The sequence below is a fragment of the Panthera tigris genome, chromosome B3 (assembly GCF_018350195.1).
Source record: "Panthera tigris isolate Pti1 chromosome B3, P.tigris_Pti1_mat1.1, whole genome shotgun sequence".
NCBI lineage: Eukaryota > Metazoa > Chordata > Mammalia > Carnivora > Felidae > Panthera > Panthera tigris.
Window position 1 is genome coordinate 133946003 of NC_056665.1, and position 16118 is coordinate 133962120.

At 36.5% G+C, this 16118-nt stretch overlaps 1 protein-coding gene across 2 annotated transcripts in view; it reads right to left on the reverse strand.

Moving 5' to 3' along the window:
• PPP4R3A (protein phosphatase 4 regulatory subunit 3A) overlaps positions 1 to 16118 on the reverse strand; it is a 38326-nt gene that overhangs the window by 12778 nt on the left and 9430 nt on the right. Inside the window, exons 2-7 of one of the 2 annotated variants that reach the window (XM_007095294.3) lie at positions 13481 to 13536; positions 10064 to 10162; positions 6017 to 6634; positions 2088 to 2165; positions 1890 to 2006; positions 1346 to 1462 (exon numbers count right to left, since the gene is read on the reverse strand). In XM_007095294.3, coding sequence (XP_007095356.2) covers positions 1346 to 1462; positions 1890 to 2006; positions 2088 to 2165; positions 6017 to 6634; positions 10064 to 10162; positions 13481 to 13536 — 1085 coding nt within the window. Of the gene's footprint in view, positions 1 to 1306; positions 1463 to 1889; positions 2007 to 2087; positions 2166 to 6016; positions 6635 to 10063; positions 10163 to 13480; positions 13537 to 16118 lie in introns of both variants that reach the window. The other variant, XM_042990387.1, reaches the window with a different exon arrangement.

Consider the following 16118-nt stretch of genomic DNA (forward strand, 5'->3'; position numbering starts at 1 on the left):
AATGATTCCCAATGTCAATGAAAACGGATTGCTAGTTTTCCCGAAGCTCTATGACTGCAGTTCCTAGCCCAAGGAGTAAAATAAAAACAGAGAGGGATTCAGTGAGGAAATCTCTGCTCTTGCCTGTATATTCAGCAGTAGGATGGACATAAAGATCGAAATTGGGAATTAAGAGGCCTACTGCATGAAAGTGACATACTAAATTAATGTATGTGCAACTAGTGAGTTTCAGGGCCAACAAGAATAAGAGCCTTTATTTTTAATAATACAGGTATTTTGGTTTTCTGGATAGGACTACTTATAAAAGAAAAATGTGACATAACATTTAACAGTCCAAACTGGTACTTTTCTACACTTACCCTGGTACTACGATTAAAAAACAAACAAACAAAAAGACCAACCCTTAAATACAGAAAATGACTAGGCATTCCACTTCATTTTGACATTTTATTTAAGACTTTTTAAAAAAGTAAAATCTATTTTCTCAATTTGTAAAAAATGCAAGAATTCTGCATAGATTTTTTTTTTTCCTAAATGCCTCCCTCCCCTTTCAAGATGCAGTTGAGGGCAAAACATATTATTTTTAGAAGTCACTTCTAAAATATTATGGGAGCAGGAAGAAAAAAAATTCAGAATCATTGGATCAAATATCTAAGAATAAAACAGAAGAGCACACACATTTGGGGCTGCTGCATACGCCATATAGCACACTCCAGGAGCATGCTTCACACTACAGATTCTCTCACTTTAAAATTGACGTGTGTGTGTGTGTGTGTGTGTGTGTGTGTGTGTGTGTGTGTGTGTGTGTGAGAGAGAGAGAGAGAGAGAGAGAGAGAGAGAGAGAGAGAGAGAGAGAAAGAGTAAACAAGGCCACAGCTCGTTCCCTAATGGTCAGGCAGTAAAGAAAGTACCCTAAATACTTTTCCAAGGGACTGTGCTTCCTTTCTTCACTCCTGGTGTTTTCGAGAATCTATCCCTAGCAAAGCCAATGTTTTCCTAGGGAAGTTACTTATAATTCCACATACAGAAGAACAATTTATTGATTAACGATTCAAATAAGATAGCATATCAAATTAATGACAGAATTAAGAAATGTGATCTCAAAAATTTAAAAAGAAACTTAAGGTGAGCATTAACAAATAACTGCTGTATAAACTAAGGAGCCAATTTAAGGGAAGAAAAAGCCATGTGTATTATGGCTACACTTTTCCCAAATATTAGCTATTTGAATCTTTAAAAATAAATAGTAAATACAGTTACAGCTCCCCATGTACAAATACTTACTGTTAGCGCAAATAATATTTACCTTGTTGGTTATTTTTTGCTCTGTTAACTTCTTACTTACATCATCATTCTGTTGTGCCTCCTGCATGACAAACTCTCGTACCATGGATGGATTATATTCAACCAAGTATGAGAATATATCAGTAGCAGCACTTCGCACCTGTGTATCATCCATGCCCTGCAGATAAAAAGCACTTATTTCTCCTAGAATTATAAAAATATGGAACTTACAGCTACGTAAACCCAAAACCTAACAAATTATAAGAAAACAATGCAGTAAGAAAGAGGTCAAGGTAATTTGGCACGTAAAACCTGTTCTGTGGATAAAGTTATACTTTCTTTTATTCCTGTTTACTTTTCTTCTGTAACATTTCAACGGGCTGCAAATTTAACAATTTATTTAAAAATACGGAAAATTCCTGAGTATTCTTTCAATAAGGTTTAAGGACTCTTCTCTACCACTAGAATTTCATAGTTTTTACCGTATGTAATAATACACAGCTAATATTAAATCTTGGCTATAACCAAATAATTGCATGTAACATAAAAATATATTATCTTTGTGGATTAAAAATATAATGGAAATTACATAGAAACAAACTTACAAGGATGACTTCTAAAGCTGGTAATATGCCCATGTTTGACAAAGTCTTGAAAAAAGCATCTCTGTTTTGAGGTTGAAGTGTTTGGGAAAATGCACAAAATTCTTTTAAAAAGTTAACCTAAAAGAAGGAAAAGGACAAGTGAATATAAAAGATCTGTTGTTTTAGTTTTGTGCCTTTCATAAGTATCAAATTTCTTACCAATTCCTGTCTCTTTTCCTCATCTGTTGCTTCATCTGTTAGTTGTGCAAACAAATCTGTCAGAAATTTTTCATCTTCCTGTTAAATCAAAGGACAAATTTATGCTAATGGTAAGAGTATATTAAAACATAATTTTCAGATACTAGAGAAGGTACAAACTCAGTAACTGGAAAAAGGAAAGATGGTATTGGCAACGGTACTCTTTAAAAAGAGAGGAGAAACCAAACTATTAAAGGAGAAACTGGGGATTTATAAAGGAAAATTATTCTTTATATTTGGGCAAGGCTTTAATTTCGTAAGCCTATTTAAGGGCCACCGTGTGCATATTTTAGGCTTTGTGGACCATATGGTCCCTGCCACAATCATTTAACTCTGTTGTTATAGTAAGAAGCAGCCGTAAACAATATGTAAATGAGCGTGGCTGTGTTCAAATAAAACCTGACTTCTAAAAAAGGATATGGGCTATAGTTCGCAACCCCCTCATTTACACAGGATTTTAAAACCTTACCTTTAGAGGGTAAGGTTCTACAACCTCTCAAATGAAGGTAAAAATTAAGAAAAGCTTCCTTTGGGGTGCCTGGGTGGTTCATGTGGTTGAGCATTCCATCTTCATTCAGCTCAGGTCATGATCCTATGGTCTGTGGGTTCAAGCCCATGTCGGCTCTCTGCTGTCAGCACGAGACCACTTCAGACCCTATCCCTCCCTCTTTGCCCCTCCCCTGCTCACATTCCCATGCTCTCTCGCTCAAAAATAAAACATTTTAAAAATGTATTTTGAAAACAAAATTGTTTTAAAGCTTTATTTATTTCTGTGAGAGAGACAGTGTTGTGAGCAGGGGAAAAACAGACAGAGAGGGAGACACAATATCCGAAGCAGGCTCCAGGCTCTGAGCTGTCGGCACAGAGCCTGATGCGGGGCTCGAACCCACAAACCACGAGATCATGACCTGAGCTGAAGCTGGATGCTTAACCGACTGAGCCACCCAGGCGCCCCTCCATCACTATTTTTCACTAAGATTTTATTATACTTTGGGGCACTGGGGTGGCTCAGTCAGTTAAGCGTCCGATTCTTGGTTTCACCTCAGGGCATGATCTCATGGTTTGTGGGTCTGAGCCCCACATTGGGCTCCATAGCTAGCAGCACAGAGCCTGCTTGGGATTCTCTCTTCCTATCTCTACCCCTCATGCTGTCTCTGTCTCCCTCAAAATAAACTTAAAATATCTACATCGATATAAAAAATTTTGTTATACTTTAATTCCATACTACCTCAGCTAGTGTTAGATTCAACCACTACTTCAGCCCTACAGACATGCCTAAGTTAAAAATATATACTTAGTATGTATGTATAGATATATGCATATGTGTGTATGTAATCTCCCACTAGAATATAAACTCCATAGTCTCTGTTGTACGTGCTCAGGAAACATTTTCTGTGATATTAAATTGGTTAATCCTACCTTTACTTTTTCTAAAATATACAAACAGACCATACCTCAAGTGGCACCCAAATTCAAGACACATCCCAGATATAACATATCCCACCAAGTGGAAATCAAATGATTGAAAAAGATTCTCTGAATTGCTCTATTTGGGGATACAGAAGTTCAGAGAATAAGAATGTTAAAAAAAAAAAAAAAATGTTTAATATGGGGTGCCTGGGTGGCTCAGTTGGTTGAGCGTCCGACTTCAGCTCAGGTCAGGATCTCGCAGTTTGTGAGTTCGAGCCCTGCATCGGGGCTCCGTGCTGACAGCTCAGAGCCTGGAGCCCGTTTCGGATTCTGTGTCTCCCTCTCTCTGCCCCTTCCCCGCTCATGCTCTCTCAAAAACGAATAAACGTTAAAAAAAAATTTTTTTTTAAATATTTAATGTTACACAGAGCAGTTAAGAGTAAGGGGAGAATATGATTGTGTACATAAGGTGGGTAGAACCTGGTTTAAATTATATCTCAATCATCCCTTTTCAAAATTTATAAAATTCTTTCCTTTGTACCAGCACTTTGGATCTAAGTGGCCCCGCATCATGAGACACAAAACTACAGCATTGGCAGCCAAGATTCTGCAAAGCATACTGTAGGGAAACAGACTCAATAACTTGAAATTACTCATACTTAATGAATAAAACTGGCATCTCACAGGTATGAAGAACAAGAAAACACAGAAGTGACAAATCCCTGCATAACAAAATGAGAATCATGTGAAGCTAAAGGAAAAGACCAGAAGCACTCAGGACTATCAAGGAAACCAGAACAGAGGCTCCAGTAAAAACTAGATGCTTATCAAAGAACAAATAGAAATTGGTACTGGAACCTTCTCCCTGTTCTATATCAATCACAATACACTGTACAGAGATTACTATTGCCCTTTACTGTATTGACTGTATTATTTGTTTAAATGTCTCTCTTAAAAAGAATGGAGAACATGTCAAATCAGTCAACATGAACTGGAATTATTCCTAGCTCCAGGACAGCGGTGTTGGTAAAATGACTTTTCTATTTGGGGCGCCTGGGTGGCTCAGTCGGTTAAGCATCCAACTTTGGCTCAGGTCATGATCTCACAGTTTGTGAGTTCGACCCCCGCATCGGATTCTGTGCTGACAGCTCAGAGCCTAGAGCCTAAACTTTGGATTCTGTCTCCTTCTCTCTCTGCCCCTCCCCACTTGTGCTCTGTCTCTCAAAAATAAATAAAAATGAAAAAAAAAAAAAAAAGACTTTTTTATTTGAACTTATAGTTTTGTTTCTTTAAGGTGACAAAGGCAAGAACCCTGAAAATACATCAATATTCTAAAAAGGAACAACCATAAAAATTAAACTTACTACTTTATTCATAACATGTCCTATCAAGCAGCTCTTACTGACATTTATTTGCCTCCTTTAACAAAACCAGGTTTCAATTATTTGTAGATCTGAGGTAAAGTCTTAGACCTTTCAAGTCATATCATCTGTCTGTTATTCTTACAATATCATGGGCATCAAAGAAACAAAAAACATGGCAGGTGCACAAATCATAGAACTTTGTGCATAGCGCAAAGATTTATCTCGGTTAGACTAGACTAATTCCTACACTATAGGATAATATCCGGAGAAGTTTTTGGACCTTGAAGGTGTTACAAATGTGGATTGCTGGCTAGCTCTCATAGATTTTGATTTCTGTGCTTTGTGCAGAATCCAGGAAACATTACACCCTAGGCAATTCTGATACAAGCACCCCTAAAACACCAGACCTGAGAGACTGGGGATACTGTAAAAAGAAAATTTGGGGTTTAGTAAGGCAAATATTAATAGATACTTTAAAATAATGCTCAAAAGGCTTACATCACGTTCATGCATGATCTTTTATCGTCACATGACTTTACAGGGTAGATACTAATATCACCATCCTTCCGATCAGGAAACCGAAGCTTCAGGAGGCTAAGAAAGTTGCCCAAGTCACATAGCTATTAAGTGACAGGTAGAGCTGTAACTCATATCCACATCCAACTTCCCCCTACTCGTCTAATAAAGAAGCATGCATGCCCTTTGCTAAGGAGACATGCAACTATAATTTGCCAACATCTGTATTCCCTTGACCCTAAAAACTGGGTCCCTTTATATATAATTACCTGGCAGTGTTACCAATTCTACAGAACTTATATTCTTCAGTTAATTCTACATTCAACCATTTCATTAAGACCATTCCCTTAACTTCTTCAAGCCAGACTTCTTTATCACATTTACCTTCCCTGACGTAAACATAACACCCCTCTGGTCCCACAGTATTATATATTATAGTCTCTTCTAATAACACCAACATACATACCTTCAGACAAAAATCAAAACTCAATTTAGGTATTTAAAAGGAACAATAAATTACTTCTACTAAATCAATTAACAGTTTAAACGGTATCAATCAAGAAGTATCTCTAAGTAGGAAAATAAAATGATCTAACTCACCTGTAACATACCAACAATTTCTACCTTATTGAAAAAGATAAAGGAGTGAAGTGTTGATAACATATTTTCTTCAAAGACTGAAGGGGTAGGTAGAACCATATCTTGGATGTACTGAACTCTGTATGTCTGATGAATTTTTTGTTTCAGCTCAGGATCAGATATGGGAATCACTTCCTTAAACTTGGCTGTTTTTGTTAGAAATTCCCTGTGTTTTCGTGGTTGTGATAAAGCAGGATCATATTCTAAGCATCCAATGACGTCCATTATACATTCCTCAGAAAACATAACTTCGAAAAGAGCAGTTCGATTCAAGAGGAAGATGCCTTTGATAATTTCATACAAGTGGTGCAGTCCTTCAATATTTTCCAAATCCTCACACACATGAAAAAGCTCTAAGAGCTTTTTAATATAACCCTCATTTTCCAGTGCTAGTGCAAGTTTTTCACGACGCAGGGGGGAAGGTAAAGATGATGCCACAAGTTCTGCAATTTCCTCAAGGCGACTTAATTCACAAGATGGCAATTCTAAACCCGGTGATGACATATCATCAAAACGCTCCTCTTCAGATTCATCTACGAGATCCTGAGTGATATCCACTGAAGGGTCCTTTCCTTGAACCTATTAAATAAGATTTACGATGGCTGTCATAGAATATAATCAAGCAAATCTAAATGATATTCTTAGATGAATACAAGAGATGTTTTAAGAATCCTAGCACTGTATGCCAGGAGAGCCACCAAAGTTTAAGTAAAATTCAAATAAATATCAAACATCATAATGTTGTGATCACAGAAAACATGTAATTAATTATAAGCTACAAGGAAAATTTTAATATCAATTCCTGAAAGCAAGGGCCAATGACATGTGCAAACTGGCTTTGGACCAAAGTGAGTCAGTGACATGCTATGAATGCTGGTTGGTGGCCCCAAAATATCAGTTAAGAAAAACTATGGGAAACAAGCATATTTACACAAAAGTGAAACTATTTATAAAAAGCAACTGTAACATACACGTAGTAGAGCACAGTAGAGCAGAGTCCCCAAGGTTATCTACTAAAAGTAACCAAACCATGGAAGTTTTCCTTTCTATTCACCCAAATCTATAGGTTTCATGATCCCTTCCAAGAAGCCCGAAAAGTGTTGTAAGCCCCAACTTAATGTCAATATATGGGCTCTCAGGGTTCACAATTAAATACATTTTAAGGTAAAAGGATATTTTTACCAAAGGGCATAGACTTATTTTGAAATAAAATAAGTTTTGCTATCTTAGCCCTATAATTTGAGACACTGTCACTAAATTTAGCAGCCCAACAGGCCAAGTTGAATGATAAAGGCATGGAAAACTTAGACCTTATATGAAACGGCCAAGAAACTGAAATTGCTTAGCATGCTTAAGAGAGACTGTTAATGGATATTGGAAGGGGAGAAGGCCTGGAATAGGTTGTGAAATTATGCTCCAAGTTGATATCATCTTGACCTTAACCCAGTGGGCAACAACCACTGAAAGGCAACTAGGCACATTCACGGATTGTACCAGCCATAGTCTCAAGTTGGCTTTGGATTTGTTAACTACATAAACTCTCAAAACAGCTTTAGATTCCTGATACTCAGGCTATGCCTTTACCTATAGAAATACAGTAGCATTTGATTAAAAAACCAAATGTAAAGGGACAAAAACCCTTACTGTAATGACAATGCTATCTTGAGTTTATCTGCAAATATGAAGGGAATCAAACCGTGGTTAGGATATTCTTGGAATCTGATCTACTCAGGGAATCAAGGTGGAATTGTAATGATTTGACAAATACGTTTCAGCCTTACTTTCAGAGAAGAAGTAATGAAGAATGAAAACCGAAGAAAGGGAGAATAAGCTACAAGTCTTCCTTAAGAGAAAGGATAAGTCTTAGAAATGAAATGAAATGAAATGAAATGAAATGAAATGAAATGAAATGAAATGAAATGAAAATGAGAATGTGGAGGCCATGAAAAGTGTAAGGAAGAAGAGAGATACACAAACCTAGTATCTACTATCAAGGAGGATACTAGAAAATGGGGGAGACTTTTTGCTGTTTCTAGATCAAGAAACGAGCAGAGTTCAAGAGTAAGAAAAACATGTTAAGATCTCAAAAGAGCAAAAGGTAATGCATTCCTTAGAGCTAGGATCTAGAAATTAAGAAGTACAGACAGGATCATGAAAGACTGACTGAGAAACAACAATTTGAATCTAAAGTACACACAAGTTGAAGGGGAAGATCAGAAAATCATAAAATAGCCAGTGAGTCCCAGGAAAGTTACTAGAGACAAAGTATACAAATACTACTACCTGTGGCCCAAGTGTAAATGAAGAATTACAGCCTAAGGATACATATAGTGAGGATGTGACAATTTATTAAAGGCAATTTATTAAATTTATTAAAGCCTGTCATGACTGCAACACATGAAGTCCCAGGTGTAAGTATGGGCCCTAATAGACTGTGTCCAGGGTGAGCTTGTTCAACTCAGAAAAGTGAAGGAGAACAAGGTCTGTCTGAGCAATGGGTGCCCTTAGTATACCAAGCTCTTCAATCTCCTCTCTCTATGGGAGAACTACTACACACAGGACAAAATCTGGAGGCAAGTGCTATGAAAACAAACATATGGGAAAGAAAGCAAAGAACAAGAATGAAGAAAAAAGGAATTCAGATATAAATGTCAGTCTTTCACACATTAGCAAAAAGGGACAGTTTGTTGGTCACGTTAATATGTGAAGAACACAGCTGAATAGGCGATCAAGCAGAAATAAATTCTGCAAATAAGGAAACACTGTGCCTCAAGGACACTGCAGTTTTATTAAAGCGATGGCACTCAAACTTCAGGGGGCACTGAGAATCACCTAAAACAGGAATTGACAAATGATAGCCAAACATGGCCCACCACCAATTTTTGTAAATAAATCTTATTACCAGAGAACCACACTCTTTAGGTATGCATCACGTGTGGCTACTTTCATTTTACAACAGGAGAGTTGAATGGCTGTTAAACTGCATGGCCAACAAGGCCTGAAATATTTACTATCCCGCCCTTTACAGAGAAAATGTGACCTGGAAGGCTTGTTCAAATGTAATTCAAATACAATTACTAGGACCTACTCACAGAACTTCTGATTCAGTAGGTCTCAGAATTTGCATTTCTATCAGTTCTCAGGTCATGCTGCTGGTCTGACGACCACACTTTGAGAACCAATAAATTAAAGAACCTGCTAAAGATTATTCTCCAATTAAAATAAATGTGGCAACTGTCCTTAGGATGCAATCGTTTAAATGAGTCTATAACAAGAGCCAGTGGCTTTAGCATATAATAAATGCAAAACAGAGTGCATGACAAATGCATACCCGACAAGACGGTGGAGATCATGTGACCAGAGGTACCAGAGTCACTAGGAAATTCCAGAATCAACTGAGAACACGCAAGATGAGGTGGAACAGATAGTCAAGAACTACTAGAAGTTACTGAACAAAGTGAGATCAGATTGGCATTTTTAAAAAGATCCTTCTAGCTGTGGTATGGATTTGCGAAGACCAGTCAGGGTGAAAGCAATAAACAAGGCAAGAAATGACAGTGGCTTAGTAAATTGTGATAGCAGTGAAAATAAAGAGAAGTGAACGAATTTAAAATTTGTAATTGAAGGACCGAATGGATGTTAAGTGATGAAGGAAGGATAAATATGACCCACAAGTTTCTGGTTTCAGCAACTGGCTGGCATTTACTGAGATGAGGGAGATGGGAGAATGAACAGATTCAGATGAGATTATGTTCGGTTCTGAACTATTAAATGAGACACTAGTGAACACTCATGGAGGAGCTCTCAAAGACAGCTGGATATGAAAATGTGGAGTTCAGCACAGATTGAGGTAAATAAACTGCACTTGCCTATAAATCAAGCTTTTCGCAGACAACAGTGAATTTAAGAAATATGAAATGCTATTTAAAATCTTGGGCATTAGCTAAAAGCGCAGCAAAAAACAATATACTCAGAGAGCATGTTAACTTTCTAGTTTCCTAAAATTACCTGACATATTTTCTCCCAAATTTCATCACATCCAGCTTTTTCTTGAAAGCTAAGGGCCAAGTCATAATTTTCTGCTTCAGACCACACAATCAAAGTATCCTTGAGAGAAAAAAAAAGTCTGATTAGTATCAATTATCACAAACTACTTTAAAGTATAAGGCTTAAATAAACAAAGCAACAAGGAATTGCGTGTGAACAGTACTCAGCAACATCCATACTGGTAATTGCCAAGCCTCTGTATATCTGGCTATAAAATGAAAACAATGTTTTCCTTAAGGAGAAGTTAACAAATAAATAAAAAGTACTACAAAGCGACCAATCTAAATGTACTAAAAGATACATACCTAAACACTGTATCAATCCTTTGCCTGCACACTAGTTACATTTTATGCTCTAGTCACAATGCCCAGAAAGGAAGCCTGAGCATTCATTAATTAGGGCACGTTAGGAGGATGGGATTAATAAACAAAATTCCTTCTCTCATCTCTCTGTTGTCAACATTGGATGTTCTTTACCTGGGGCACCTGAAGCCCATGAAATTACTGGCTAAATCTGTAACATGTGAGCACTTATCTGGGCAGAAAGTTTTTTAACCTTCACCGAAGTGCTGTAGTTCAAAAAGCAAGATGCTCCTACCACCCACAACTCCTTTGCTCCTACTTGGACAGGCTTTTATTTAATGGTAATAAGTTTAATGAATAGTAAAAATATTTACAGGGTCTAAGATATCTTTTCAAACTTACTGACAGTAATAAGCATATACACTGTTCCGGAGTCGTCAACTATTTCAAAAATAAGCCCTCCAACTGAGAGAGGTTTGTGACCCATATATGAAATTTTGAATGGTACCAAGGAGAATTACATTCAAAAAGAAGCCTAATGGAACAGCTACCATATAGCATTTTTTTTCAGGCTGGTCCAAAGAAAAGAATTAGGAGAAGTCAGAATTAGGAGGATGTGAGTACAACATAAAGAAAACATAATTCAATCTAAGAAATAACTGCAAGGAGCCAAGCAAAGGCTAGGTGAGCATCTACCAGGATGATAAAAGGTTCCTGTATTAAGAAGGAAACATGACTAGTCCATCTTTAAGGTAACTTAAAAGATATGTCTACATGGAGGAAGCTTCTAATACTTTTCCCTATCAAAGATACCCCTTATTGTACACAGATGGATCCCCTGATTAAAAATCTGTCTCCTAACCGGCATATTAATTCCTTTCAGTCAGTTATGTAACTGTCCATCATGAGGACCAGTAGTCTCTCGCTGAACTACAGTGATGCCAACCAGAAGTAAATAAATGATCATTTGAATAGGCTGTGCAGTATTACTAATAGAATAAATCCACAATTTTTATTCAAAATTTTAAAAAACAGCTCAAAGACTCCTTTTTACTGTCCTCAAGAACTTCTAGAGATCATAGATACCAGGCACGCATCTGTTCCACAGTGACTGAGTAGCAGTTCAAACTCAAAATAATTTATATTAACATTGTAAGATCAACACACCAGAAATTAGTCAGTTGGGAAACCCCCTAGAGTCTGCTTCATCTTTAAAATAGGTAGAATACATACTGTTGTGAAAATTGCTGATAATATAACACCTACTGGAACAAACCTAAAACCAATGATCACATTAGTAATAAGACAGATTTAATACAACCATAAGCAATTACTCTGGTACAATGTAAATTCAGATTCATCTACAGGCTTAAATCAGTGCACAGCTAGCCATTTGCAACCACGTGGATGGAACTGGAGGGCATTATGTTCAGTGAAATTAGTCAGAGAAAGACAAAAATCATATGACTTCACTCATATGAGGACTTTAAGAGACAAAACAGGACAAAAGAGATTCATAAATATGGAGAACAAACTGAGGGTTGCTGGAGGGGTTGTGGGGGGGGGGATGGGCTAAATGGGTAAGGGGCATTAAGGAATCTACTGAAATCATTGCTTCACTATATACTAATTTGGATGTAAATTTTAAAAAATAAAAAATAAAGTTAAATAAAAATACAGAAATAACCTTCAAAAAAATATCAGTGCACAGTTAGACATATGCTCTTAACTGTTCATTTGACAAATTTAGAAGTTTGAAAATTTTTAGGAATTGCTCTTCTGTTTTCCTTAAAGAGCCTAAAATCATCTTGTTTATCATCCAACATTAACCTATAGGTTAAGACATACGGAGCTCTTCATTCATCCTCAAAATAGACTTGATCTTTCCTTTTTCTTCAGATGACTTTTACTCTTCAACTAACTAAAACCTCAAAACACTAATTTATGTATTTAGGGATAGAATAGCAATAGCAAATACTCTAGTCTCCAGCCACTCCAATCAACCAATCTTAATGGTTCTTAATGGTTTTCTTAAGATCACTAAATGCAACGGTGTTAGCAGAACATTAGACTATCAAGAAAATATTTCAACTGTACCAAATGTTTGTTGGACAAATACATCACCACTAAACGGATTTAGGAGTTAATATCAGCTTTCCCATATACTCTCTGTGTGACCTCAACCAAGTCACAATCTTTAGGGATCTAATGTGCAAAGCCAACACTAACTTTCCTCTAGTAGTATTTTAATGGTCAGTGATGAAGCAAAGCACTTTACAATTTATTTATAGATTAATATATTTATAAAGTAATATACACATATGAATGCATTGGTAATAGCCTTTAGTCTAAATTATTTTACATCTATACCTTCAGGGCAATGCGGGGACTGATACTGCTTTTACTGGCTTTGTACAGCACTCAGTGGATCTGTGTGTGTGTGTGTGTGTGTGTGTGTGTGTGTGTGTGTTCTGAATAAATACCCTTTGATGATAGTGCTACTAGGTACCAAATAGAGAAAGATTTACTTTCAGTTATCACTTGCTCTCTGAAGGATACAAGAAAGAGCATACTGAAACTAAAAGCTGTCTTACCAAACTGCATCACTGTTATATTTCCATAAGGTCCTATTCAGGCTATGTAAGAAATCAGACTCTTACCTACACTGGATTGCTGTATAGGGACAGAAATATCCCTTCTGCACTAGCATCTACAACAGCAAAGAAAGCAGTTTCCACCATTTCGTTGTGTTAACAGCTGATTGTATCAGTAGCCACTTCTTTAGGGAGAAACCAGAAAACTATACTGTTTTAGTTTTAACTTTTGAGAATTAAATCTTAGTTGCTAGAATATCTGAAATATAAACTAAGTTTAACTTGAAGGTTTTTTTTAATTTAAAATAAAATGATTGCTTTATATAGATTGGTTGAAATCACATTTTAGAATTAGACTAGGAAAGTATGTTGTAACCTGTTTTGAATTTCTCATTGCAAGTAATCAATGGTAAAATTTTCATTTAATCACCAAACTGAGAGGATAACATACAAGGTAAAACATAACATCTTCACATTTTTACCTGTTGTTTCTGATATGCGGTGTTAGGATTTATTTTGGACTCTAAAAGCAGAGAACCTGGGAAACAAAAGAAAAACAAAACAAAACATTCCATTATGTGATTGCAAAGCAGCACAATTACATTCCACACATACACACACATTTCCTTTCCTGAACACTTGATACAAATGTAACTTCAGTTAAGGAAACAGTGTTTTAAAAACAATTTTAAATATAATAAAACTTGTAACCCAACAAATACTTGATATATTATGTTTACTTTTAACAAGAAGAACACAATTATCTGAAGAGTGAGGAATGGGTGGTAAAAGAAATCTAACACCTTACGGGCAGCACAGAGTAGTGACATGGCACAGCACGTAGCAGGATGACCTGGGTTTAAATCTCTGAAACACATCAGGACTTGGATACGATCCATTTCCCCAATACATCCCCACATTATGCTTCACCTTCAGAAAGTCTCTTACTTCTGTTCCAGAATTGCCACACTTCTCCATCTTCAAATAATCAATTGTTTTCTGATAGTAAACTAATTTTAATTTGCACATTTCTGTATTTTTCCCCCCTGGCCATAAGACTTGCGATATTCAGAAAATAACTAGTACTTTGTTGGGGCGCCTGGGTGGCTCAGTCGGTTGAGTGTCTGACTTCAGCTCAGGTAATGATCTCACGGTTTGTGGGTTCGAGCCCCACATCGGGCTCTGTGCTGCCTGTTGAGGATTCTTTCTCTCTCTGTTTGTCCCCTGCTCTCTGCACACTCTATCTCAGAAGTAAACTTAAAAAAAAAAAAAAAAGTTTATTTATTTTTGAGAGAGAGAGAGAAAATGAGTAGGGGAGGGGCAGAGAGACAGGGACACACTGAATCCGAAGTAGGCTCCAGACACTTAACCGACTGAGCCACCCAGACTCCCCTTAAAAACTAAACTTTGATAAATTTCCCCGTGCTTCAATTTTCTTTATGCACAATTATTGGACTTTTAAATTTTGTAATTAGAAGTTGTCTAGTGTTGCATTCATAACAAGAAAAAGCAGCAAGGACATGAATATCTAGAGTCAACATTATTAAAAGCCTTCAACTATCTTTGTAAATATTCCTCCACTGTTTCCTGTAAATACTAGAACAGAAATTGCAATCTGTTGTTTCCCAGTGAAATCAGAGTATTCAGGTACATTATGGATCAAACTTAACTTTTTATAGATGAGTTGTGGCATACAATTATACTCAAAACGTGGTTTCTAGCAGAAAATACATTCCCAAAACCTACTTTGAAATACCTATCACATCCTCAAAAACAATCCATCTTCAAAAAACTACATAAATAACAGACTGAAACTGGATTAAAGATCCAAGAGGTCTTGTGTCTTAGAACCAAAGTAAGTAATGCCTCTTTAAAATTAGGGGTGCGTGGGTGGTTCTGTTGGTTAAGCGTCTGACTTTTTGGCTCAGGTCATGATCTTGCGGTCCATGGGTTCAAGTCCCGCATCGGGCTCTGTGCTGACTCAGAGCCTACTTTGGATTCTGTGTCTCTCTCTCTCTCAAAATAAACAAACATTTAAATGAATGAATGAATAAATGTTAAACTGCACAGGGGCGCCAGTGGCTCAGTCATTTAAGTGTCCAAATTTAGCTCAGGTCTTGATTTCATGGTTCGTGGGCTTGAGCCCCGTGTCAAGCTCTGCTGACGATACAGGAACTGCTTGGGATTCTCTCTCTCTCTGCCCCTCCCCTACTTTCATGTGGACTCTCTCTCAAAATAAATGAACCAAAAAAAAAAAAAAAAAAAAAAAAACACCAAAAAACAAAAAACAAACATGTTAAGCTGCAAAAAAAGCATGATCTACCCAAAAGAAAAAATTGGACATCATTGATCAATGATAATTGGATAGGATCAAAATCAAAATCTGTGCTACAAATAACACCATCAAGAATGTAAAAAGACAACCCATAGAATGGGGAAAAATAACTGAAATCATATATCTGATTAAGGGATTTTTATACAGAACTCTGACAACTTAAATAATAAAAAGACAACCCAATTTTGGTCAATAAATCTGAACTGACATTTCTCCAAAGATATACAAACGGACCATGAGCATAAGAAAAGATACTCAACATCATTAGTCATTAAAGAGATGCAAATAAAAACCACAAATAAGACCATTTAACACCTGCTAGGATGCCTATAATCAAAGACAGTGTTGCCAACCATGTGGAGAAATTGGATCCCTCATACATTTTGCTTGAGGTATGTAAAAAGGCATCCAGTTTGTAAAACAGTTTGGCAGTTCCTCAATTGCTAGAGTTACCAGCAATTCCACTCCTAGGTATATACCCAAGAGAAATGAAAACATATGTATGGTCACACAAATATGTGTACATGTAGTTTCTTAGCAGCACTTTTTCATAACAGCAAAAAAGTGGAAACAATCCAAATGTCCAAAAACTAATGCGTAAATACTATTCAGCTATACCAAAAAAAAAAAAAAAAAAAAAAAAAAAAACATGCCATAACATGGATAAAACCTGAAAACATTACAAGTGAAAGAAGCCAATCATAAAGGCCTATATTCTATGACTGTATTTGTATGAAATGTACAGAGTGTACAAATCAGAGAAAGAGGTGTAGGTTAGTGATTGT